Genomic DNA, 25,612 nt, shown 5'->3' with positions numbered 1-25,612 from the left:
GCAGATAATGTTTAGTGCAGTCACACTTACTGTGATCAAGTTCTATTTTGTTGTCATTCTCAATTTATATAGCATCAGTATCTACAAGAGACAAGTTCATGGTATATAGTGCAGTATGTTCTGTATGTACAAAATTAAGTTGCTTTAGGTAGGCAACCAACCAATAAGGCATGTGGAGAACTCCCATCTCCAGTCAGGTTAGTTGGACTCTCTTGATTTGTGGTTGCTTTCCAGTAACAAAATGGCCATCAGTGCAGGTGTGAGCAGCTGGAGGCCTCCCTTCAAGGGAGAATAGTCAACATAAACAGCGTAAAGAAGCACCCAGGTTATAATACAATGGTTTTAAAAGGAATAAAAAAAAAAAAAAAAAAAGGTGAGGTGGCTTACCTCAAGGTTAATTTTTGAAAGAATTCTGTGTCTTCCCTGAGGTAAGCCACCTCCCTTTTTTCCCTTTATTAATTTTAACACAGTTTTATTATAACCTGGATGCCTCTTTCCTGCGGTTTATTACTAAAAAAAACAGCCTGCAAATTATGACTAAGCAGGTGTTTTCTTGACTGAAGTAAGTAAATTATTCTATAGATATAAGCAACTGAGTAACACCTCCGCCTTATCTGACCTGAAGCAGTTCCTTTACAAGTGTCAAAACATCTTCTAAAAACAAAATGGCATCAGCTGAAACTACAAAAAGTTCTATTTCTTTATATATGGTTTTATGATCAAAACAGTTTAGTGGTTAGACACTTGTGATTAGACACAAATGAGGGTGAATTAAACAGGCTAAACTCTCTAAATACATACAGGGTGCATTTCTCTCTGTTTTCCTTCTGTCCTGTGCAAGATTTCAGGTCCTCTTTAACTCTGTGTGTGTGAGAAAGAGAGAAAGCGCTGCCTGTCTCTGACTGAGCATTCTGAAGAGAGCAGAGGAAATGCATCTTATGTGCAACATAAACATTTGTAATTGTGTTATTGAAACATGACACCTGACAGGCTTTTCATATCGCTCTGCTTCAATATTACACTGTTCTCAGCATGTCAGACTGCAGAGATTCACCTATGCAAATGAGACATTCCAAACATAGCTAAAATCTACACACAATGAATTACAGCTTTTGCCTTTGAAATTTAACATGAAAAGTAGGAAAAGGTTTACACAGCTACTAAGACATTATTTGTACATTGTCATTTTAGAACACTTGGTTTAATAGTGTTCCTTTAAATACATTTTACTGTATGAAATCACTCGTATAGTACCAGCAGATGGAAGGCTAGCTGTGGCAGAAGATACAAACCTCATTCTTTTACTTAAAGAGAATCTGTACTCTAAAATTCTTACAATAAAATGCATACCATTCTATTCATTATGTTCTCCTGAGCCCCTCTGTGCTGTTTCTGCCACTCCCTGTTGCAATCCTGGCTTGTAATTGCCAGTTTTAGGCAGTGTTTACAAACAAAATACGTGGCTGCTAACCAGCATGTGATAGGCTGAGAGGAGCTCAGTCTGTGACTCACACAGAGCCTGGATGGGGCGTGGAGAGGGGGTGTATAGCTTCTTCCCATCACAAGCAGAGCAGCACATTCCAGCCTGAGCCAACAAAGCTGACAAAGGAAAGAAGATTAGATTATATAACAGAGATAATACAGCCACTCTGCAACTAGGAAAGGCTGCAGTAAGCCAGACCACATTAGAACAGGTATAGGAACTTATAGGATAGAAGAAATAAGGCTGAACATTTTGTTACAGAGTCTCTTTGAGTCCTATATACTGTACATATGCTGAAGCCATGTAGAGGCCAACTGTTACATGAACTTCTTTTTTCAGTTTAAATGGCTGCAAAGCATCTGCTGTCTCTGGCTTTTATCAGAAAACAAAGCATTTCTTGATAAAGTCAGTGTGGGGTTTGTTTCCTTTTCAGCAGCTCAAATCGGCTGGATGTTAAAAGGCTACAGTGAAAAAAGCAATTTTTTAGTAAGTGGTCGTCTACATAGGGAATCAATGATCTACAAATATTGAATACAGCTTTTCGTTCAAATTTGTGTAGCAACTCTACAGTTTCTTGGAAGTGCTCCTCTGATTTGGCCAAAAGGTGCCCCTATTGTGCTACATCGGTAGCGTAATCCAAAAATGAAGGATGAAAACCGTTTACAGAACTCTTCCTTCATTAATATATACAAATTTACTAAAAGTATATCAATCTGCTTGCAAAGGTACACTGCAACCAAACATGAAATCTGTGCTCGACTCATAGGCATCAAACACCTGCTATTTGGATACCACTCTAACCCTAGCTTTCATTTTCTACAGCTGGCTGACCTGTTAGCTAGATTACTATAGGTATCCAGTATCCTGAACCACTAAATAGCCCAGAATATATCTTCCAAAATAAGCATATTATTTTGTTAATTTGGGCCGTGCTTGCTACTACTTTGTGGAGCATGAAAGGAAGAGTATATAGTACAGAATTCTGTAATAAGACATCATAGTACAGTACCTAGTGGCGGTGCTATACTGGGGCATAATAATCTTGATTCAAAACTTCCTGTCTGTAAAATACAAGCTGTAGTCTCAAGCAATGCGCGCGTACGCACGTACGCACGCACGCACGCACACACACACGCACACACTTTCTCTTCCTCCTGCCACCTCTCCTCCCCTTTCTTGTAGAGTAGTTAGACACAGGCTGGGGGATAGAATGATTTGTCTGTGATCTGTCCACACAGGAGCAGCTTGCTAGCAAGTAAGGATTAAAGCATGCCAGCAAACTAGCAAAGAACATCTGTAGGAAACTCTTCCTCAATAACAGCACCATCATTTGGACAATCTGCTCTGCTCCTCCTCGGAGTTCTGTTTTTCTTGCTTACACTTGGTTCCGATCATTGCTTAACTAGTTAGCCTTATGGTGGCCACTAATGATCCAATCTTTTTCATCCAATCTTACCAAATCTACGTAGTACAAGGGTAAATTTAGTGAATATACTGAATGGATACTTAAGGCAGTTACCTTATATTACATATAAATGGTAAGATTAAAGGTGGCCACTAATGATCCAATCTTTTTCATCCAATCTTATCACCTGGGTTGGGCAAAAAATGTCTAAAGCTCGCCATACTAACATCGATTTTGATCACCCAAATGAGCCCCTTTGTTCCACCCCACAAATTTGAAACTGAAGCCGCCACTGACTGTACCACCTGGAGTTTGTTAAAAATGGCCTGCGCTAAATTTATGTGAAACTATGTGAAAAGATTCTAAGACCAAAGTAGAGTTTCAACTCAAATAGAACCTGAAGTTCACAAAAAGAAAAGCAGCTCAGCCACTCTTCCATGAAGTTAAAAAGCTAGCACTTCTGTCATATGATGCAGTCATCCAGCCTCTGCATCAATGCAAAGCTTGGAGCATGGTCACATGGGATAGAGGGTGGGACAAAGATCTTTAAAAATCCTCTCCCAGTCCCCAGATTATTTGGGTCCAGCCAGGCTCACAGTGGGTCATTTGATTAAACAGCTAGTGGGATAATGATCAGAAAGTTGTGCTGTTGCAACTTCTGTTTTCTCTCACGTTTGATGTACTTGGATTTAGGCACACTTTAAGAGATGAAAAAATAGGCACAATTTAAGATGAAAGGAGGACCTACACGTTCTTCCCGACCCTGGCACAGAATGACTACTATTCGGCCTTGGCGCTTCCTCCCTGTTCTTCCCATTCTCTGCACCAGGCGGATTGGACTTTTCTGAGCATCAAAGCAAATGATGAGATCCACCTCTCCTATATCCAGACCTTCTTCCCCCACACAGGTAGAGACCAGCGTGTTATAACCACCTTCCCGAAACCGCTTTACCACCTGAAAGAAACCATTAATATTGTCATCAAGAATTCCAAAGAGGTAACCACAATTTACAAACACTTGGGTGATACAAGGTTGCCACAGAGTTGGCTTGAAGGTATTTGCCTTTTGCATGGATATTATTCTGGCATAGACGGGGCTACAGTTATGTATATAAAACCTCTGATGTTTTTTTTTCTCCCAACAAAAGCTCAGTGTTCACTCATGCACATGAAAGAAAGCGCACATGCGCACACACCAACTTAGCATTGAGTAACAACATTGCCGAAAGAATGGTTTGTACTGCACTGAAACAGCAAGAACCTCCTTCTCACCTAAAACACAGCAACAGCAGACTAACCAGTCTGACTTTCTCAGCAAAAAAAAAAGTTGCCTTGGAGCATATAGGCAGTGTTGGAATCTCTTTAGTAGGAGGAAACTCATATTAAACTGACCTCTCACCTAAATTCAGTTTATAAATCATTTTTATATCACAATATGCATTATTATTTTAGTACAAAAAGGTTCCCTAGAACCTTTGTTTGTATTTAAAAAGAAAAGTGGAAACAGAATCGCAAGTACCGGTAACCATAAATTTGAAAAAAAATCTAACTGTATTGTACTTGATTTGTTTATTTTAATTATGAAATAGAAATAGAGCGCTTGCAGGAAAAAAAAAAGTGTTGAATTAAGTTTTATGAGTTTTAAAGTGTACCCGAAGTGACATGTGACATAATGACAAACATGTTTGTACAGTGCAAAACATTAATAACCAGGCTGTTTTTTTTATTATTATTTTTACTTTATTTTTTGCTGCATGAAAGCGTTATTTTCAGGCATGGAAGTGACAGCTTCTGTCTTATCGGTACCTTGTCGGAATATAGTAAACATAAATGATAAGCAAATTACAGCCATAAAAGTTTTCCAGATACAATCCATATTCTGTGGGCAGGGGAGAGATAGATAAAGGTCAATAATTCATAATATGTTGGTGCTTTATAAATCAATAATATGCATTTTAACTTTGGGACTCTTATCCACTTTACCACCACCGCCGCTGTCCGCGCTCCCACGCGCTCGTGCACGCCGCTGGCCTCTCGCCCCGGATATCAATGAATGGGAAAAACCGTTCCCGTTCGTTGATCTCAGCCCCCCAGCAATGATCGGCTGCTTCTATGAGAAGCAGCGCGATCATTGGGAAGAAAAAAAAAAAAGTTTCCCAGCCTCATTGTACTCCCTGTAAGCGTACTTCCTACACTTACAGATCGCATGCACAAAAACTTACTGTGGCCATCTTGTGGCCAAATAGTAAAACTACACCCAAAAGCATTTTTCATATACAAATACATAGTTTTACATTATAAATTAACTCATTACCTCTCACACTCCCCCAATTTTTTTTTATTTTTTTTTTGTAATAAAAAAAAATTTACAATTAAAAAAAATACATAAATAGTTACCTTAGGGACTGAACTCTTTAAATATTTATGTCAAGAGGGTATAACACTGTTACTTTATAAACTATGGGCTTGTAATTAGGGATGGACGCAAAACTGAAAAAATGCACCTTTATTTCCAAATAAAATATTGGTGCCAAACATTGTGATAGGGACATAATTTAAACTGTGTAATAATCGAGACTAATGGCCAAATACATTTCATGGGTTTTAATTACAGTAGCATGCATTATTTGAAAACTATAATGGCCAAAAACTGAAAAATATTGATTTTTTCCCCAAATGTTTTCCTATTTTCCCATTATAACACATTTAGAATAAAATAATTCTTGGCATAATGTACCACCTAAAGAAAGCCTAATTGGTGGCGAAAAAAACAAGATATAGTTCATTTCATTGCAATAAGTAATAATAAAGTTATAGACGAATGAATGGAAGGAGCGCTGAAAGGTGAAAATTGCTCTGGTGCTCAAGGGGTAAAACCCCTCAGTGGTGAAGTGGTTAAAGTGGATCCGAGATGAAAAACTAACTATAAAAAGTAACTGGTCTATATATCTTATCTAATGTTTAGAACGTCTACTCAGCAAATCTAGTTGCAAACAGCTTCAACAGTATATGATTATTTATTCCTCTGATACGACAGCAGCCATATTCTGCGCGTCATAACACAGACAAGCTACTCTGCATCTTCACTCCTCAGCCTGTAAAAACTCCACTCCTCCCCTTGCCTCTGAAATATCCAGCTGGTAATGCCTCCTCCTCCTTCGGGGAAAAACTCCTACTCCCCAGACTGAGCTCCCATAAGCATTTGCTACATGGGACTCAGAATGCCTAGGCGCTGGAGGAGCTGTGGGCGAGGCTCGTTCAGTTTATAGGGAATTAGAGTATTACAGCAAAATGTATAAGCAAAAAAAAAAATATTTGGCTTGAGTAATGCCCTATAAACTATATGTAAGGAACACAATTATGCAATGAGTAAAAGTTTATCTGGATACGCTTTAATAGACTGCCATAGAACAGAGACAATAAAAAATGTAAATGTTACCTTGGAATATCTAAAAAAAAAAAAAAAAAAAAAGTGTCATTTTAGGAGTAGGAGAGATCCAATTGTTTATTTCATCAGTTTATTTTCACCTCAGGTTCACTTTAAGTAGCAATGTGTTGTTCAGTGACAATTGTAATGCTTAACAGAGCATAATGATGGCAATGATGATATATTGGGCCTGATGTACTAAACTCTGATGAAGTTGCCACGCACAGGGACTGCATGGTTTATTTTACGGTTACTAGCGCAGTGGGATTATCGTCCATAAACCCATTAGCACCACATGCTTTATTGGGTTAACGCCCATGTTGTTATGGTAATGCTGCTGCAATGGTGGGTTAACGGCCGGTGCTCCCTCTGTGCCCAATGCACTAAACTCCTACAGTAAAGCAACAGTAAAGTTGCCCTGTGCTCTCTGTGCATGGCAACTCTACCAGAGTTCAGTGCATCAGGCCCATCGATAGATATCAAAAAGATTAAGGCCTCTTTCACAGTGCGACGTTAAAGTTGCACGGTAGGAAATGTTTTAACGCAGACTAACGCACAGCAATACTAAGTCTGTGTGACATTCACAGAGCACACGTTGCTTTTCTGTTCAACGCGTAGCATTACTAGAAAGTGCTGCATGCTGTGCGTTATACAAGTTATTAGCTGCGTTGGACTGTTTGCACATGCTCAGTAATAATTTGAAAGCATACTTTTCATTGCCTGTATGCTGTACTGTATGCGCCGATAACGGGGCATTAAGTTGCGTTGCGACTTTTTGGGGGCGTTGCATTGTAATTTGCGTTGCGACTAACATTGCATCAAAACGCAACGTCCTACTGTGAAAGAAGCCAAAAAGCTGATTACTGAGTGTAATGTTTTCCAATCCAATTTTTTACAATATATACTTTTTGGAGGTTTTTCTTACTAAAATGTAGAAATCTCAAACAGCTAACTCAGGACTTTCAATCTACCGAAACATTGGATCATTTCCTTCAAATAAGAAAAAAAACAACAACAAAAAAACATAAAAACAAAACTGTAATGTGTGTTGCCACCTTAAGGCTGGAAGGCTAACCACCAGGCAATAAAAGCGATAATTAGCCTGCAATCCCATCCATCAATATGCCACAGTTTACAGGTTTCCAACAGTATCAAAAAATTCCAATATGAAATAATGGCTGTTGAGCTCCACAGCAACCAGTCGGGTTCAAAACCTATACTGGTGTATGCTGAAGAACAAAAGGAAGACTTGCTGGCTGCTATTTCCGAGGCTTGGATAAATGAAATCCACCTCCACACTCAACAGGCAGACCAAGTAAACATTGTTATAAAAGCTCACATGCACACAAACAATGGAATCAGGCATGCATGGGGAAAAAATGATGTGCTTTGTGCTAGAATGCTTCCAGAACTGATGTAAGTAAAGGCCAAAGCATCAAAACAGAATGATGCTGCGGGTCCTATTGTGAATCAGATGTATAGTACAGCACAGGGCTAATACAGCACACGCCAACCTAAATATACCCAACTGCATGCTGGGAGAAGCAAAGCGCTCAGCATGAGCCAAGGCTCAGAAGAGGCCAAGAAAATTGTGCTACATTACTAAAGAAGCAGACCACCTTCATCATATACAGTTATGATTTATATATGATATAGACAATAAATATTTTGATATAGACAAAAAAAATCTGCTTTATAAAACCTGCTTCCTAAAAGCCCCCAAAAACAATAGAATTTTGAAGGATGAAATGGTAATTTGTGGTCACTTCATCCAACAGTCACGTACTTGAAAAATGGACACCAGGGAAACTCGGGCGCAGGGAAATTGCTGATCGTAGAATATTGATACATTTACCAATATTCTACTATTTACAGTGTTAATTTTAAATAGTAAAATGTCTGTAAATGTTACTACAGCTAAACCTAACCCTACCCTCACACAGAACCCACCCCCCTGATGCCTATCCTCAACCGTCCCTTTAAAAAAAAGCCCAGAAAAAAAAACGATAAATACCATGTGGGTGCTATTGGGCGCTCAAATCTAAAATCTAATCTAGAATTTCCACTTTGGCGCTGGCTTGCAGCTAATTTCTATGAACGTAAATGGCGGCACCTGATTTGTCCAGGAGCCACATGTGCCCAATTTGATTGATACCAGACAGTCTTATGACCATACATGGATCCACTGTCTTCTGTAACAAATTTAAGGCAAGTGGCAACCAGGCAGGTCAGAGTCAATCCGTTTGTACCATCCAGCAGTGGTAAGCTCTCTGTTTTATGATCATTTAATTGTGGCTCTGATGTTTAACTGAAATACACAGTGCTGTGCAACAATTACAGTCAAGGCAGTTTCTGAACACAAGCCATACAGGCAAATGTTTGGGAGTGCCCTCTAGTGTACACCGCACAATACTGCAGACTCTATATTAAAGCAAATGCGAAGCGGATGGGAAAAAAAAAAATCAGATTATTACCTATGGTGAAGGAAGGCTCTGGATCTTATAGGAACCCTCAGAAGGCTTTGCAACAAGTCATGCCCCCAAGTGCTTCCGAAAAAAAGGTGGCTCTGTGCTGCGCATGCGTGAGGGTGTGCTTGCACACGCGCAGTTTGGATCCACTTGCTTTCGGAAGCACAACTGCTTCTTAAGCCTTCTGAGGATCCCCAAAGCCGTATTCAACAAGTTGTCCGAACACCGGAAATGGGGGTGACCGTGCTGGGATGAGGACAGCGAGAGAAGACCAGAAAGGCTGTATAGGAGCCAAAGCCTACCCTCTCCATAGACAAGTATCTCACTTTTTTAATCCGCTTTAACAACACTTAATAAAATCCAGATTCTTACAGCCTGCACTGCACAGTATAGCATAACACAACTTTTGCAGTGCCCTGTGATGTCTTGTCAGTGTCCTCTATAGTGTAGTCCTTGGCTGCTACTACCTCTCCGTGTGTGTGTGTGTGTGTGTGACGTGTGTGTGTGTGACGTGTGTGTGACGTGTGTGTGTGTGTGTGTGTGACGTGTGTGTGTGTGTGTGTGACGTGTGTGTGACGTGTGTGTGACGTGTGTGTGTGTGTGTGTGTGTGTGTGTGTGTGTGTGTGTGTGTGTGTGTGTGTGTGTGTGTGTGTGTGTGTGTGTGTGTGTGTGTGTGTGTGTGACACGTGTGTGTGACACGTGTGTGTGACACGTGTGTGTGACACGTGTGTGTGTGTGTGTGTGTGTGTGACACGTGTGTGTGTGACACGTGTGTGTGTGTGTGTGTGTGTGTGTGTGTGTGTGTGTGTGTGTGTGTGTGTGTGTGTGTGTGTGTGTGTGTGTGTGTGTGACGTGTGTGTGACGTGAGTGTGTGCGTGTGTCTGTGTGATGTGTTTATGTGTGTAGGTGGTGGGGGGTGTCACAGTTTGTTATAACTGGGTCACCAACTAGATTGAAAACAGCGCTGATTACAGTCATGCTATGTTACAAACAGAATCACAGAACTCACCTCAAGCTGCTCTTTCTGGGTGAAGCCCTTCACTCCTTTACCAGTAGACGAATGGCCCACAAAGGTCATGACTTTGACAGTGGGGTGATGCTGGCTGAGCATCTCTGCTATCTCTTGAACGCTGTCCCGGAATGAAGAGAAGATCATGATACGAGTGTCTTCTGAGGTTCTGTCTGAAGTGGATTTCCCTGAAACACAGAAACAATGAAAAACTCATCCAGTCTGAAGAGAAAACACACGTAAATTAGCCATTTTAAAACATAACAAAAAGAAAAAAAACTTACCATTCACAAATATGTCCATCCCCCCTCCCCTTCCCCACCACCCACAATTTAGATATAGTTTTACTGGAACCAGAGGATCTATAGTTCATAGAACCTGGCCTAATTTTCAGTCCTGAGTGGAAGAGTCAACCAAAAGGTCGATTAATTAGATAGCTTTGTGAGTGTTTACATTATGTATCACGTGATTCGGAAAAGAGGAAGAGTATGTCCAATTAACAACATTCTAATTACGCTCCTTTGTGCCCCCTACATAAATAATCAATAGAAGTCAGGGTGAGCACGCTTTCTGTACAATTAACCGTCTCAATGGACGGATAATTCAAATTGATTTCCTTGAAATAAGCCGCTGTGAGCTGGCCTAGATAAAAACCTATATTTCGATAACGGTCACAACAGTCGTGCTCGGAGAATGCTGCAGAGAGAAAAAAAGACGGGAGGACATTCAAATGTCTACAATCCGTTACAATTCGTGTGCAGAGCTAGCCCATTGTATGAGCCAGTACACAGAAACATTTACATGGCATTTGAATTCCAAATGTATAGTACTGTCAAATGACTCACTTCAGGCTGAAAACTGGAGAAAAATGTAAATAAATACAGAGAGCCATCATTCACACAGCAAGGGCCTAAAAAGCATTTGCACTACACGACTGAGGGCTCATTCAAATCTAGGGCTTTTTCGGCCTTTTTTCAAGAGCAGGCGATTTTGCAAATATCCCTCAAAACGATTATGCAATGATTCCCTATGAGAGTGTGTTCACATCTGAGCGGTTTGTTTCCGATCCGCTCAGCAAAGTGGTGCCTGTACCATTTTTGAGGCGTTTTGCCTCAATGTAAGGTATAGGGAAATCACAAAACGCTTAAAGCGCTTTGCATAGTGATTTCCTAGGCGCTTTTAAGAATAAATACTTTGGCTTCAATTCACTAAGCTTTATCAACCGTTTGATAATTTACCTCATGGGTAAAATCTAATTTTGAATTCACTAAGGTGTTATAGATTTATTGAACATTTTATCGATAAAACATTCGATAAATATATAACACCTGAGTTAAATTATCAAGCATTTGATAAAGTGTTTCATAAAGATTATTGAATTGAGGCCATTGTATTTATTTTTTTCCGGTTCAAAAATTTCACCCTGACTGACGTCAGGAAGTGAAAAAACGCAATCGTTCTGCAAAAGCGCTTTACAAAAACCGCAGCACCCACCTGAGGGCAAGGATGAGAAAAAAAATTGCCCACAAAATCGTAAATCGATTCTAGATGTGAACAAAGCCTCAAACAAAGGGAGATTTTCTGAGGGAATTAAAATGCATGTTATAGATACTTCTAAACAGTACGTCACAGAAATATATATAACGTTAAAGATTTAGAGATGTTCAAAAAGCATTCAGCTTTAATCAGGTAAATATGAATTCTTCATTCTCATTTGGGTGGGGTTTTTTTTTTTTGGGGGGGACAGCTCCACCTTTTGGTTTGATTGAATACACAATTGTAACTACAAGAAAACGGCCTCCAGATCCTATCGAGGCTTCCCCTGTCCTTCTGTGCTGCAAAAAAAGATCCCGTAACGGTGGGGATGAAAATATTTACCTTCCCGGCTCCAGCGCAGGCGCAGTATAAGTTCTCCGCTCGGAGATAGGCGAAAATAGCCGATTGCTGTCGGGCTGCTCTACTGCACAGACGCAAGTCTCCTGCATCTGCGTAGTAGAGCGGACCCGACAGAGATCAGCTATTTCCGCCTATCTCCATGCTGAGAGCCTCAACAGCGCACCCGCTGGAGCCGGGAAGGGAAATATAGCAAGCCTTGTCAGGCTTGTCGAGGGAGGATTCCGGGACACTTTGGGGGAGCCAGCACTGGACTGCCTGCAGCTACAGGAGAGGGGGAACATTGGGACCCTGAGGCTTCCCCCTCCTGAGCTGAGTACCCCCCGGGGGAATTTTGTTTTGTTACAGAGTCTCTTTAACCTCCTTAGCGGCAACCCTGCGTCAGGCTTGGGATGGAAATCTGCTGCTCAGAGTGCTAATCCCGAGTTGGATCCATCTGAAGGTTGGAATGTGTAGGGCTGCTGCAGATCTATCAAGCAGTATGATATTTAGGGTCTAAAATCTGAAAATCATACCGCCAGGGAGGTTAGGCAATACTAGTTGCCTGGCAGTTCCTGTGGGAACACGCAACAGCAAATGACGGCCGGGAATGAGAGTTCAAATGATCGCCGCACTTTGCGTGGGAGTCGTCTGGCGTCTTAAAGATCCGATTGGCCATGATGGTCGTTATCACCTTGTGTCACCACTAAACATTATTTGTGTAATCGCAAAAAAAAAAAAAAATCGTTCAAAAAAAATGGTCAAACGTGTACTGGGTAAGGGGATTAACAATTCTTAAAGGACCACTATTGTGAAATTCATAAAATATGTGCAAACACATACAAATAAGAAGTACATTTCTTCCAGAGTAAAATGAGCCATAAATTACTTTTTTCCTATGTTGCTGTCACACAGCCGGTAGTAAAAATCTGACAGAATCGGCTTTTGGACTAGCCCATCTCCTCATGGGGGGTTTTCAGGGTTTTGTTTAGTTACAGAAGCACTTAGTGAATGGCAGTTGCACCATCCAACTACCAAAAAGAGTGTGCAGCAAGCAGGGAGGCTGGCCAGCATCATTGTATAAATCCTTTTCAGGGAATGTATGTTTAAAGAATAAAAGCCGTGCTGAGAATCCCCCATGAAGAGATGGACTAGCCCAAAACCTGTACATTCTGTCTACTACCTACTGTAATATATATATATATATATATATATATATATATATATATATATATATATATATATATATATATATATATTTATATTTATTATGGTGCACCACCACATTATGGGTGTCAGGTCCGAGCATTCCTAGATGAACAGTTTCCTGGAAAGTGGATTGGTCATCGTAGGCCAGATGATGACCAGATGAAGGTCTCCCGATCTGACCCCCTTAGACTTTTATCTTTGGGGTCATCTGAAGGCAATTGTCTATGCTGTGAAGATAAGAGATGTGCAGTAGTGGATTCAAAATGGCCGACTTCAAAATGGCTGCTATGGTCACCACCCACCTTGAAAAGTTTCCCCCCCTCACATATACTAATGTGCTACAAACAGGAAGTTAATATCACCAACCATTCCCATTTTATTGAGGTGTATCCATATAAATGGCCCACCCTGTATATATTATCCGTATTATACATACAAATCATTCTCTCATATGTTTATTTTCACTTCAGATTTTCTTTAAATAAATGCATTTCTAACAAATTAAATTGTAAAAATCAAACCTGAACATATTAAATATTTTAATTCGCAAATTCATAGTTTGTATATGTAATGCCAATGTTAGAAATGTTTTTGCTTCAAGAATAAAATAAGATTTTTTTTATTATTATTTTATAAAACTTGATAGTCAAGCCATCAGGCAACACTTACGGAAACCATATCAAGGAGGAAAATAAAAAAACATTCTCCTTTAAAGGACAACTGAAGTGAGAGGGATATGGACGCTGCCATATTTCCCTTTAAGCAATACCAGTTGCCTGGCAGCCCTGCTGATACTCTGCCTCTAATACTTTTAGCCATAGACCCTGAACAAGCATGCAGCAGATCAGGTGTTTGACATTATTGTTGGATCTGACAAGATTAGCTGCATGCTTGTTTCTGATGTTATTCAGACACTACTGCAGCTAAATAGATCCCGAGGACTGCCAGGCAACTGGTATTGTTTAGAAGGAAATACATATGGCAGCCTCCGTATTCTTTTCACTTCAGTTGTCCTTTAATGGGGATTTCCCTTTCTTGTAGAAGCTTTCTGTTGACCAGCAGACCAGAACATGCTTGGGAATTACCTGTGCACTCATAAAGCCTCTACTTTTTCTGCTGCATGAATACAACTACATACCTTTGGTATTTTTTGCACGACTAAAATGGACCTATGGTGTGTATCATCACGGTCTGGATACTCTCAGAAACTATGCAGTGCCAGCGGGATTGTGAGAAGTTATTTTTTGTTTGTTTTTTTAGCTACTGTAACAAGCCTTAACCACTATGCAAATAACAGAAAACTTCATATTTCAGATAAGATAAGGACACTATGAACAGAAGGTAACAAATAGAGATAGAAAATTAACAATGAGCTTTACTGAAAAAAAAGAAAAAAAAAGAAAGAAAGAAAAAGGCAGAAGTTATATCACGTAAAGTAAAGATAAAAACCAGCAAAAAAATTACTTTTTTTTTCATATCACATTTCTCCTAAATCTGACAGTAAACATTAAAATCAACAGGATAGATAAGCTAAGTTTTCAGTTAATATGGAATTTCATCTCACTTTGAGGCCCCTTTCACACTAATGCTTTGTGTTACCCTGTTTTACTGCAGGGTTAACGCTACACCAGTGAAAGACTATGGGGCATTTCAATCTTATGCTGTGCCTAATTCAAAATTCAAGGTACAGGAAATAAGCGCCAGAGACTAACCTCCTGCTTGGCCAGCAGCAAAAATGGAGATTACCGTGCACTGCCGTAGTAATCTCCATAGGCTTTTTCTGCAGCAGGTGAGCAGTGTGAAACCGCCCTGAGTCAAGTTTAAAGACTTAATACTGCCTGTAGGTTTCTAGAGTTGAGCAGAGCGTGGTGATGTCACCATAACATCTCTTTCACTCCACCTGGTGTGATGTCATTTAGATGCACTGCATTATGGGAGGCTCATTTTAAGTCAGGGACCACTATTTACATGCATTCCTATTTTTGTCACAAATCTGTTCGCAAATTGTTGCACAAACTCTGGATTGCAGATCAGAAAGTAAAAAAAATAAATAAAAATAAATAAATAAAAAAATCACACAAATCAAAAACCCTTTGATAAATTAGAAGTTATTGATCCGTGCAGTACTTTCTTAATAAATGGAGCCCTAGTTTTGTTAACATAAGAAAGCAAATAAAGGAGAGAGTTTTCATTGGTGGAGTTACTTCTGGTCTGTACTGTAGGTGAAACAATTTGCAGCAGAAACCTATTTACAGATTCCTAATTAAAACTAAATAATAATAAATTGAAAAGTGACAAATTGGTCCTTTAAAAAAAAAAAAAAAAAAAAAAAAAAAAAAACACTTTTTTGTTTTCCAAACAAAAGGTAACAAATTGGTTCTTTGGGGGGTTTTTTATCAAAGAGCTATAAAACTACAGAAAAAAAAAATCTGTATTTTCAAATACAAAACCCTCTGACACATTCTTATGTGTTTGATAACAAAAAGAGTGCAATCAGATGTGGGGTGAGGGTTCAATTACAACATTTTGTAGAAAAAAATAGCAGAATGCAGCTCTAAATAAGTAAAAAAAAAAGCTGGCGCAATGCAGTGATAACACAACATGGTATGTGTGAGTGTCTTTGCTTTCTCTACCCACTGTGCATGTCACCCCCTCATGGAAATGCGCTGAAGACATGCGGGTCTCGCCCGTGTCACTGCCACACAATGTATTTGTACTCGCTTGCGCAGAAAGCTGTTTACGCAACAGGTAAGATTCCTGAAAGCTGTAACAGTCTCTGAGACATCATTTCATGTAACCTCTTTATGACAAGGACAGCGTGGTGACAAAAGCATACTGTGTTAAAAGGCAGAAGGAGGGAGGAAAAAACCTTCGGAAAGAGGAGAAGTTAAAAAGCAGAAAGCTCCACTTCTGTTGAGATGAAAAACTATCATTGCTAGATAAGGTATCCTGTATTACCGAGGATTTACACACACCTACACACCTACACACACACACACCTACACACCTACACACACACACACCTACACACCTACACACACACACACCTACACACACACACACACCTACACACCTACACACACACCTACACACACACACACACACACACACACCTACACACACACACACCTACACACCTACACACACACACACACCTACACACCTACACACACACACACACACACCTACACACACATACACACACACACACACACACACACACACCTACACCTACACACACACACACACACACACACACACACCTACACACACACCTACACACACCTACACACACACCTACACACACACACACACACACACACACACACCTACACACACACACCTACACACACACACCTACACACACACACACACCTACACACACACACCTACACACACACACACCTACACACACACCTACACACACACACACCTACACACACACACACCTACACACACACACACACACACACACACACACACACACACACACACACACACACACACTTTTATGAAAATGTATACAGTTTAGAAATGGACTAATCAAATGAAGCAGTTGTGACCAGGGCCAGTCCTAGACTTTTTGCTGCCCTGGGAGGCTGAGCCCCCACCCCCTGATTTGGAATGATCACACAGCACCCGACAATTTACTCTGCTTCATTTAAATGTTCTCACATGGCATGCTGCAGCTCAACACAATAGCAAACTGGCCGGCTGTGAGTCTGTGACAAACAAACTTTTCACCGTCAGCCACTCTATTCCTCCTCAGGAAGGTACACACAGTACAAAATGCTGCCCCTGAAATCTCTGCACCTGATGCAAATGTTTCACGTTGCTTCATGAGAGAACAGGCCCTGGCTATGACAATTGATCCATTTTTACGGTGCATACATTTGCACAAATTTAGCATACAATTTGCATGATTGACTATACTTACACACTAACATTGTGACTAATATGGCTTGAAATAATCTTTCATGAATGTTGAATTCGGTAATTGTTGTGCTCTATAAAGGGGGTAGGATGAATGATAAAATAAATCGGTACTTATCCGTTAGCCGGGCGCATCCGGCAGGTGGCGCTGTTGTAGCGAATTTCATTCATGCTTAGTTAACGTAGTGCTGTGTGAATGGAAGCGCCGCAGGTGGCGCTAATTACATTGATACGGCACATAACAATAACAGTGTTAATGGGAACTAATATGTATTTCAAGTGGCCGGAACTGTTACTTAATGCAATTAAAATGAAGGCGGCGGCAATTTAACAGATGAAGCCGCCGCCTTCGTCTGTTCTTCGTCTTCTTCTCCCACTTTGCCCTCCTCTGGCTTCTATACAATGCTGGCAGCCTGCGGGGACATGCGTCTCCCCCCAGAGTCGTTCGTCGCGGAAGGGAATCCTGTTTGTTTTCTTGCGACGAACGACTCTGGGGGGAGACGCATGTCCCCCCCAGCTGCCAGCATTGTAAAAAAGCCAGAGGAGGGCAAAGGGGGAGAAGAAGACGAAGGCGGCGGCTTCATCTGTTACATTGCCGCCGCCTTCATTTTAATTGCATTAAGTAACAGTTCCGGCCACTTGAAATACATATTAGTTCCCATTAACACTGTTATTGTTATGTGCCGTATCAATGTAATTAGCGCCACCTGCGGCGCTTCCATTCACACAGCACTACGTTAACTAAGCATGAATGAAATTCGCTACAACAGCGCCACCTGCCGGATGCGCCCGGCTAACGGATAAGTACCAATTAATCTTATAGCAGTTGGGCATTAAGCAGTCTGCTGTAAGTGATTTTACAGGAGAACAACAATCAGCAGTTTAAGAATTTCAGTGGATATAAAGCTGGCTATACACCAGGGGTCCCCAAACATTTTCGGTCAAGGGCCGAAGTCAACATACTTCAGACTGCTGGGGGGCCGGGACATACATAAAATAATGCTGAAAAACATTACATTGAATTTAGGTACTGATTCACCCCAATCATGCCCGGAGGAGAACTCCCAGCAGCAGCCATTCAGTCATGTAGCACATAAAGAACGTCTTTGTGCACCAGACAGTGAAGCATACCATGTGACAGCCTGCCTTCCAATTGCACAGCAGTGTCACCTGATGAACCTGATTGGAAGCCAGCGAATGACTGCTCCCTGGCTTCTACAGTATGTGGATGGGTGGTGCCAGCACTGCTATTCTATATGTAGGCCACCGATATTTGAAGGTGAAGTGGGCCACATCTACAAGTTATACATTTGGTGTTTGGGGGCCAATGAAAGAGCCTCAGGGAGCCGCATTCGGCCCGTGGGCCTTAGTTTGAGGACCACTGCTATACACTATTCAATCACATGATTTTTCGTGTTCAATCGATATTACAATCAAAGTTACGATTATAAAAGTGAATACTATGATCAATTTTACAATTGACTTAATGCGTTCATGTCCATGCTGTTCTGCAAAGGAAACCTTTTAGTAGCCCTCAGGCTGGGTTCACACTCCTAACCTGCAGACACGATCAGACGATCGCACCGCCAAAAAAAAGCCTATGGGGATTACTGTGGCAGTACGCGGTAATCTCTATTCTGGCTGCAGGCCAAGCAAAGCAGGAATGACTCTCTGGCGAATTGTGTGAAAGTGTATTGTCAAAATACGCTTCCGCGCATACGCGCCACACCACGGAAAGAAAAAAAAAAGCTGCATTGCCATAAACTTACATGACTCCCAGTTCATTGCACGGCGCGGCACGAGTTGCCCGACAGCGCACTGTTGCTGTAGCAGTGAATCGGGCACCTCTGGCGGGACGCATCGCACTGCACTAGGTATGAAATTCCACACTGAATTACATTGGTGTAGCATTGGTCTGTTGCCAAATCGGCCAACGCAATGCGCCAGTGTGAAACGGGCCTCACTACATTCTGTTGTGGCCTGGTTCAGGGCTGAAAATGTTGCAACCTAATGGACAAAGGTTAAAAAAGACCATCTAGGTTTGCTGGACTGCTTAAATTTTTCAGTGGATTTTTATCTACGCTGAAAGAATGCGGATTTCTGGTTCCTTACATTTTTCAATGTTTTCCAATCTAATGAAATCAACTCCATTATGTAGGACTATGATTCAGAAGCTATACAGAAGCCTTGTACTTGCAGTTACTGTAGACTACAAGGATCGGAACTCAGGCAACAGTATTGTAATAACAGTTAAAGGGGCACTATGGCGAAAAATTTTAAAATTTAAAATATGTGCAAACAAACAAATACAAAGTACGTTTTTTCTAGAGTAAAATGAGCCATAAATTACTTTTCTCCTATGTTGCTGTCACTTACAGTAGGTAGTAGAAATCTGGCAGAACCAACAGGTTTTGGACTAGTCCATCTCTTCATGAGGGATTTTAGGGATTTATTTATTTTCAAAAGCACTTAGTGAATGGCAGTTGCTCTGTCCAACTGCCAAAAAAATGTGTAGCGAGCAGGGAAGCTGGCCAGCATCATTGTTTAAAGAGAACCAGAGAGGAAGCACCCTCATGTATTTTATTACATTTATCAGTGGGAACATGACAGTAAACACCTACCCTGCTTTTAGTTTTATTCTCCTCAGTCTAATCTATCTGTTATCAACTGTGATAGGAATCCACCGACTGGCTCAGTCTAGGTTTGACCTAGAATCATTATAGCTGAATCACTCTTCTGTGGAGTCTTTTCAAGCCCAAGCCTGCCCCCTCCTGGCCCCCTACTCAGAGCTGTTGACATGGGAGGGGCTGCTGCTGCCGAGAAAGAAGCTCTAAAACAGACAAGTTTATCTGTGTGCAGTGTGCAGCCAGTCATTATCTACTGTATGCAGTTTCATTTCTATGAGAGACACTTCCTACAGGCAGCCACAATAGTTGAAAGCACACAGATGAAAGCCTGCTGCAGCAGCCCTGCTTGTCTATAGTCTCATATAGCCTAGACAGCACATCCAGAACAGTTTATAACCTGGAAGCAGAAGAGATATGAGCCGGCGGCCATATTGGATATTTTCTGGAGCAATAATGGATAAAAAACACTCAAAAAGGCACACCGGAATGGCTTTACAAGCTATCAACTGATATGTTTATTTTGTGTGAATCGTTCATCTCTGGTTCCCTTTAAATCCTTTTTAGGGAATCCTATACAATAAAACCTAACTGTTCCTGCGTCTGTGGGTTTGCGCTACTGCGCATGTACCACATGGACAGCCGTTGGGACAAGAGGCAGGGCCAGGGAGCCGAGCGAGCGTGTGCACGCACATGCGCACTGACATGTGGCAGCGACGGCGGGACAGAGACCTAGAGCCCGTTTCTAAACAGGCTTAGGCCTACTAGTACCTTTATAACGAATAAAAGCCTTGCTGAGAATACCCCATGAAGAGATGGACTAGTCCAAAACCTCTCGCTTCTGTTAGATTTCTACTGCCTATTGTGACAGCAACATAGGAGAAAAGTAATTTATGGCTCATTTTACTCTGAAAAAAAAATGTACTTCCTATTTGTCTATGTTTGCTTTAAAGGGAAGCTTTAAAGGGAACCTTAACTAAAAACAGTAACCAAGAATTGAACTTCACCCCAATCTGTAGCTGATACCCCCTTTTACATGAGAAATCTATTCCTTTTCACAAATGGATCATCAGCTGTATGGCTGAGGTTGTTGTGAAACCCCCTCCCATAGGAAACTGTGAGGACCGTGGTCCTGGCAGTTTCCTGTCTGTGAACCCTATTACATTGTGAGAAACAGCTGTTTACCACTGTTTCCAACTGCCAAAAAAAACAAGCAGCAGCTACTTCCACTGACATCACCTGCCAGCAGTAAAAATGTCACCATGTGATAAATGTCAGAATGTTAGTCACGGAGAGGAAAGCTTTTACAATGGGCAAACACTGACTAAATCATTTATACATAATTATTGTAAAAATTAAGCACTTTTTTATTACATTATTTTCACTGGCGTTCCTCTTTAACTGGGAGAGATATGGAGGTTTCCTTTTAAAGGGAACCTAAACTGTGAAGGATATGGATTTTTCCTTTTAAAATAATACCAGTTGCCTGACTCTCCTGCTGATCCTGTGTCTCAAATACTTTAAGCCACAGCCCCTCAACAAGCATGCAGATCAGGTGCTCTGACTCAAGTCAGACTGGATTAGCTGCATGCTTGTTTCAGGTCTGTGATTCAGCCTCTACTGCAGCTAAAGAGATCAGTCGGACTGCCAGGCAACTGGTAAACATCCATTATCCCTGTCAGTTCAGGTTCCCTTTAAACAATACCAGTTGCCTGGCAGTCCTGCTGATCTCTTTGGCTGCAGTAGTGGCTGAATCACACACCAGGCCGTCTTCTACTGTGCCTGCACGAGCACTGCTGTCAATCAAGTCCACGTTGTCTGGACTGTACTGCGCAGACGCAGAACTACTGCGCCTACGCAGTACAGTCTGAACAAAGTGGACTTGACTGACAGCGGCGTTCGCGCAGGCGCAATAGAGGGCGACCTCGAGGCCGGCCTCTGCACCACGGGGACCCCGGGCCAGCAGCAGAGAGCGGAGCTGTGGCGTGGGACATGGCTGCAAGGAGCTGGAGGAAGCCCCAGGTATGTAGATCGGGGGGGTAGGATAGATTGGCTGATGACTCCTTTAAGCAACTTTAGTGGGCTCCAGTAGACATACTAGATTCTCAACCCAGATAGTCCTCAACAGCTGCCTTGTCAGGGTGCCATCTCGCATGTGTACCTAAATTTACAGGGACAACTGGACAGGTCCATGGTTATGTGGCCAAAGTATGATTTTAGGCCTGAGACACACTGCAGAGTGCTTTGTTGACCGTCAGCACTGTGTCTGCATTTTAAAAAATGCTCCCATTGACTTGCATTAAAATTGCAGTAAAATCGCAGCAATCAAGAAAACCGCAAGTCATGGCGACTTTGCCATGATTTTTCCATGCAAGTCAGTGGGACTTAAAGGGAACCTAAACTGAGAGGGATATGGATATTTCCTTTTAAACAATATCAGTTGCGCGGCAGTCCTGCTGATCTCTTTGGCTCACACACCTGAAACAAGCATGCAGCTAATCCAGTCTGACTTCAATCAGAGCACCTGATCTGCATGCTTGGTGAGGGGCTGTGGCTAAAAGTATTAGAGACAGGATCAGCAGGGGAGTAAGGCAACTGGTATTATTTTAAAAGGAAAAATCCATATCCTTCTCAGTTTAGGTTTCCCTTAAAGTGGACCTGAAGTGCTTGCTTGCATTACCGATTTTACCTCCGTTTCAAAATTTACTGGAGTGTGTCACACATTCTTCTGATTAAAGCGGACCTGAACTCAGAACGTCCTCTCTGCTCTAAAAGATAGGCAACAGCATAATAACCTTTAAAGAGAACCCGAGGTGTGTTTAAAGAATGTTATCTGCATACAGAGGCTGGATCTGCCTATACAGCCCAGCCTCTGTTGCTATCCCAAACCCCACTAAGGTCCCCCTGCACTCTGCAATCCCTCATAAATCACAGCCGTGCTGTGAGGCTGTGTTTACATCTGTAGTGTCAGTCTCAGCTGCTCCCCCGCCTCCTGCATAGCTCTGGTCCCTGCCCCCGTCCCTTCCCTCCAATCAGCAGGGAGGGAAGGGATGCAGGCGGGTACTGGAGTTCTGCAGGAGGCGGGGAGAGCAGCAGACTGACACTATAGAGATAAACACAGCCAGCTCTGACAAGCTGTTTGTCAGTAGCGTGGCTGTGATTTATGAGGGATTGCAGAGTGCAGGGGGACCTTAGGGGGGTTTGGGATAGCAACAGAGGCTGGGCTGTATAGGCAGATGTAGATAATATTCTTCAACCCTACCTCGGGTTCTCTTTAAACAAAACACATTTCTATGTTACAGCTAAACCTAAAATAAATCTGCAATTTCTACTTCATGATTCATGGAAGCAGATATATTGTTAACCTCCTGTGCTTTCAAATGAGCTTATCTGCCATCTCTGCCATGGCAGTCATGTGACACAGGGGAGAGATCAAATTACAACTTGTGATTAAACACAAATCAGGTAGAATTAAACAGGCTAAATTCTCTAAATAAAAGGGTTCGTTTCTCTGTTTTCCTTCTGCCCTGTGCAAGAGTTCAAGTCCACTTCAAGACAAAGAACATTTATATAGCGCTTTTCTCCTGGTGGACTCAAAGCACAACAGTTGCAGCCACTAGGACGCCCTCTATAGGCAGTAGCAGTGTTAGGAAGTCCAAAGCTCTCCTGAATAGGTACTGGCTTACTGAACAGGAAGGGCCAAATTAAAACCCAGGACTCCTGTGTCAGAGCCCTTAACCACCTTAGCGGTAATGACGAGCTCAGCTTGTCCATTACCACTGCGGTGGATTTCTCAGCCCCTGGAGGGTCTTTTTTTTTTACCAAATTTTCGGAGGGGGTTTAGCTAGCACTTGGCTAGCTACATCACCCCTCCGATCGCCGCCAGCCCACTCTGATCCCCCGACCGCCGCTGTTATATACATACCACCCGGAGCCCGCGCCGGCGCAGCCTGTCCATAGCCTCTAGGGGTCGCTATGGCCGCGATCAGAACTGCGCATGACATCAGACGTCATGCCCGATCATCCCCATAGCAACGCCTGCAGCTATGGCGGAAGTCTCGGCCATCGTGGGATCGCAGCCAGGTAAATAGCGCCAGCGACTATCGGAGGGGGGGGGGGGCAGTGCCGGGGGACTTGGGAGGGAAGTGTAGCTAGCCTAGTGCTAGCTACACTAAGTTAAACAAATTGAAAAAAATGGTGGTTAACAAGTACACTCTCCAGCCACTAAGGGCTAGTTGTGGTCAGTGTGTTGCAAAATAATTCTGCATGTCAACTCAAGGCCCATACAATTCTATGGGGCTGTTCACATCAATGCATTGTAACTGGTCGCATTATTCTCACTCACTGCATGCAGGCTTTGTATTGTATTTAAGTCTATGTCCAGTCACCATTGCAGTTCATAGTCACTATAACACATGCGTTCTATAACTGGCCCCTGTGAACCTAGCCTTAGACATCGGTTTCTCCGCTCACATTAAGTTTCGTTGTTTCTGAAGTGAAATGTTGTTAAATCTCTAGTTCAGACTGTTTTTCTTAATTGCATATTAAATATATCATAGTTTGCAACATGCTTGCTATGTGCACAGAATATAAGCCATTTTTGCATTATTAATAGCCTGGATTTGCAATGGTGATTTTCTGTATGAAGGTTGGATATTGCTTGGCTTGACTGAAAAGTAGTCAGTGTGCTGTCCAAACTTCTACACCTATGCCAACATAACCCACGAGGAAGTCGGAGCCAGGAGGGAGTGCCAGCCGCATCTGCATATACACAGATCCCTCTTTAGTGCATATAGTCAGATCCCCCCCTTTAGTGCTTATAGGCAACTTCCCCCCCTCCCTTTAGTGCATATAGTCAGATCCCCCCCTTTAGTGCTTATAGGCAACTTCCCCCTCCCTTTAGTGCATATGGTCAGATCCCACTCTTTCGTCCATACAGGCAGATCCCACCCTTTCATGCATACAGGCAGATTTACCCCCCCCCCCCCCCCCTTAGTGCATATAGGCCGATCCCCCTTTATTGCATATAGGCAGATCCCCCCTTTAGTTGCATATAGGCAGATCCCCTCTTTAGTGCATATAGGCAGATCCCCCCCTTAGTTGCATATAGGCAGATCCCCCTTAGTTGCATATAGGCAGATCCCCCCTTAGTTGCATATAAGCAGATCCCCCCTTTAGTTGCATATAGGCAGATCCCCCCTTTAGTTGCATATAGGCAGACCCCCCCCCCTTTAGTTGCATATAGGCAGATCCCCCCTTTAGTTGCATATAGGCAGATCCCCCCTTTAGTGTATATAGGCAGATCCCCCCTTTAGTGCATATAGGCAGATGCCCCTTAGTTGCATATAGGCAGATCCCCCCTTAGTTGCATATAGGCAGATCCCCCATTAGTTGCATATAGGCAGATCCCCCCTTTAGTGCATATAGGCAGATCCCCCCCTTAGTTGCATATAGGCAGAACCCTCCTTTAGGGTATATAAACAGATTCACCTTTAATGCATATGGGTAGATCCCCCCTCTAGTTTCCCCCTCCCCCCACCGCTGCTGGTACCTGCCATGCTACCGACCTTTCCTCCAGAAAGTCCTGAACCCCCCCTTGCTGTACCGCCACTGCATAGAGGCAACGAGCGTTCGCCCAGTAACAGCAGGACCTGTAACAGGAAGTGGTGGCCGGTTTTACTAGGCAACGCTCACTGCCACACATGTGAGGGGGCCAGGAGCAGAGCAGGTGACAGCGGCAGCATCCGCAGCTTTGACGATCTCAAGATTGTCTTATCCCGATCACGATTTCGGTTTTAAAAAACAAAAATCGCTCAACCCCAAAGGTTAAGCTTACCCGATTTATTCCAGGAGGTAAAGTGCTGTATAACTACTTCTTCCAGCTTCTTCAGCTTTGGATGGCTGTAGATAAATGGCTTTTTTACATCAGAGCCTATTAAAAAGAAAAAAAAAAGAACATAATTAAAGACTTGACACACAGGCCTCTATGTTAGCAGGAATAACCCTAGATAATGAAATATAAGTTCACCCATGAAAGAGACAATAGGCAGAGATAAGCCCCCTCCCCCTTAAACAATACCCCAGAAGCAGCTGATTGCATAGCAGGGATTAGCGGATGGATAAATACATATTAACCTCCCTAGCGGTATGGACAGAAATGTCCGTTCAAAAAAACATGCTG

General features: G+C 42.3%; 1 protein-coding gene across 1 annotated transcript in view; it reads right to left on the bottom strand.

Moving 5' to 3' along the window:
- FANCM (FA complementation group M) overlaps positions 1–25,612 on the bottom strand; it is a 257,273-nt gene that overhangs the window by 54,021 nt on the left and 177,640 nt on the right. Inside the window, exons 8-10 of the mRNA XM_068254157.1 lie at positions 25,268–25,363; positions 9,794–9,981; positions 3,637–3,843 (exon numbers count right to left, since the gene is read on the bottom strand). Coding sequence (XP_068110258.1) covers positions 3,637–3,843; positions 9,794–9,981; positions 25,268–25,363 — 491 coding nt within the window. The remainder of the gene's footprint in view (positions 1–3,636; positions 3,844–9,793; positions 9,982–25,267; positions 25,364–25,612) is intronic.

The sequence above is a fragment of the Hyperolius riggenbachi genome, chromosome 9 (genome assembly GCF_040937935.1).
Source record: "Hyperolius riggenbachi isolate aHypRig1 chromosome 9, aHypRig1.pri, whole genome shotgun sequence".
Taxonomy (NCBI): Eukaryota; Metazoa; Chordata; class Amphibia; order Anura; family Hyperoliidae; genus Hyperolius; species Hyperolius riggenbachi.
Note: the sequence above shows the minus strand (reverse complement) of the source record. Positions and strands in the feature narration are given on the sequence as shown.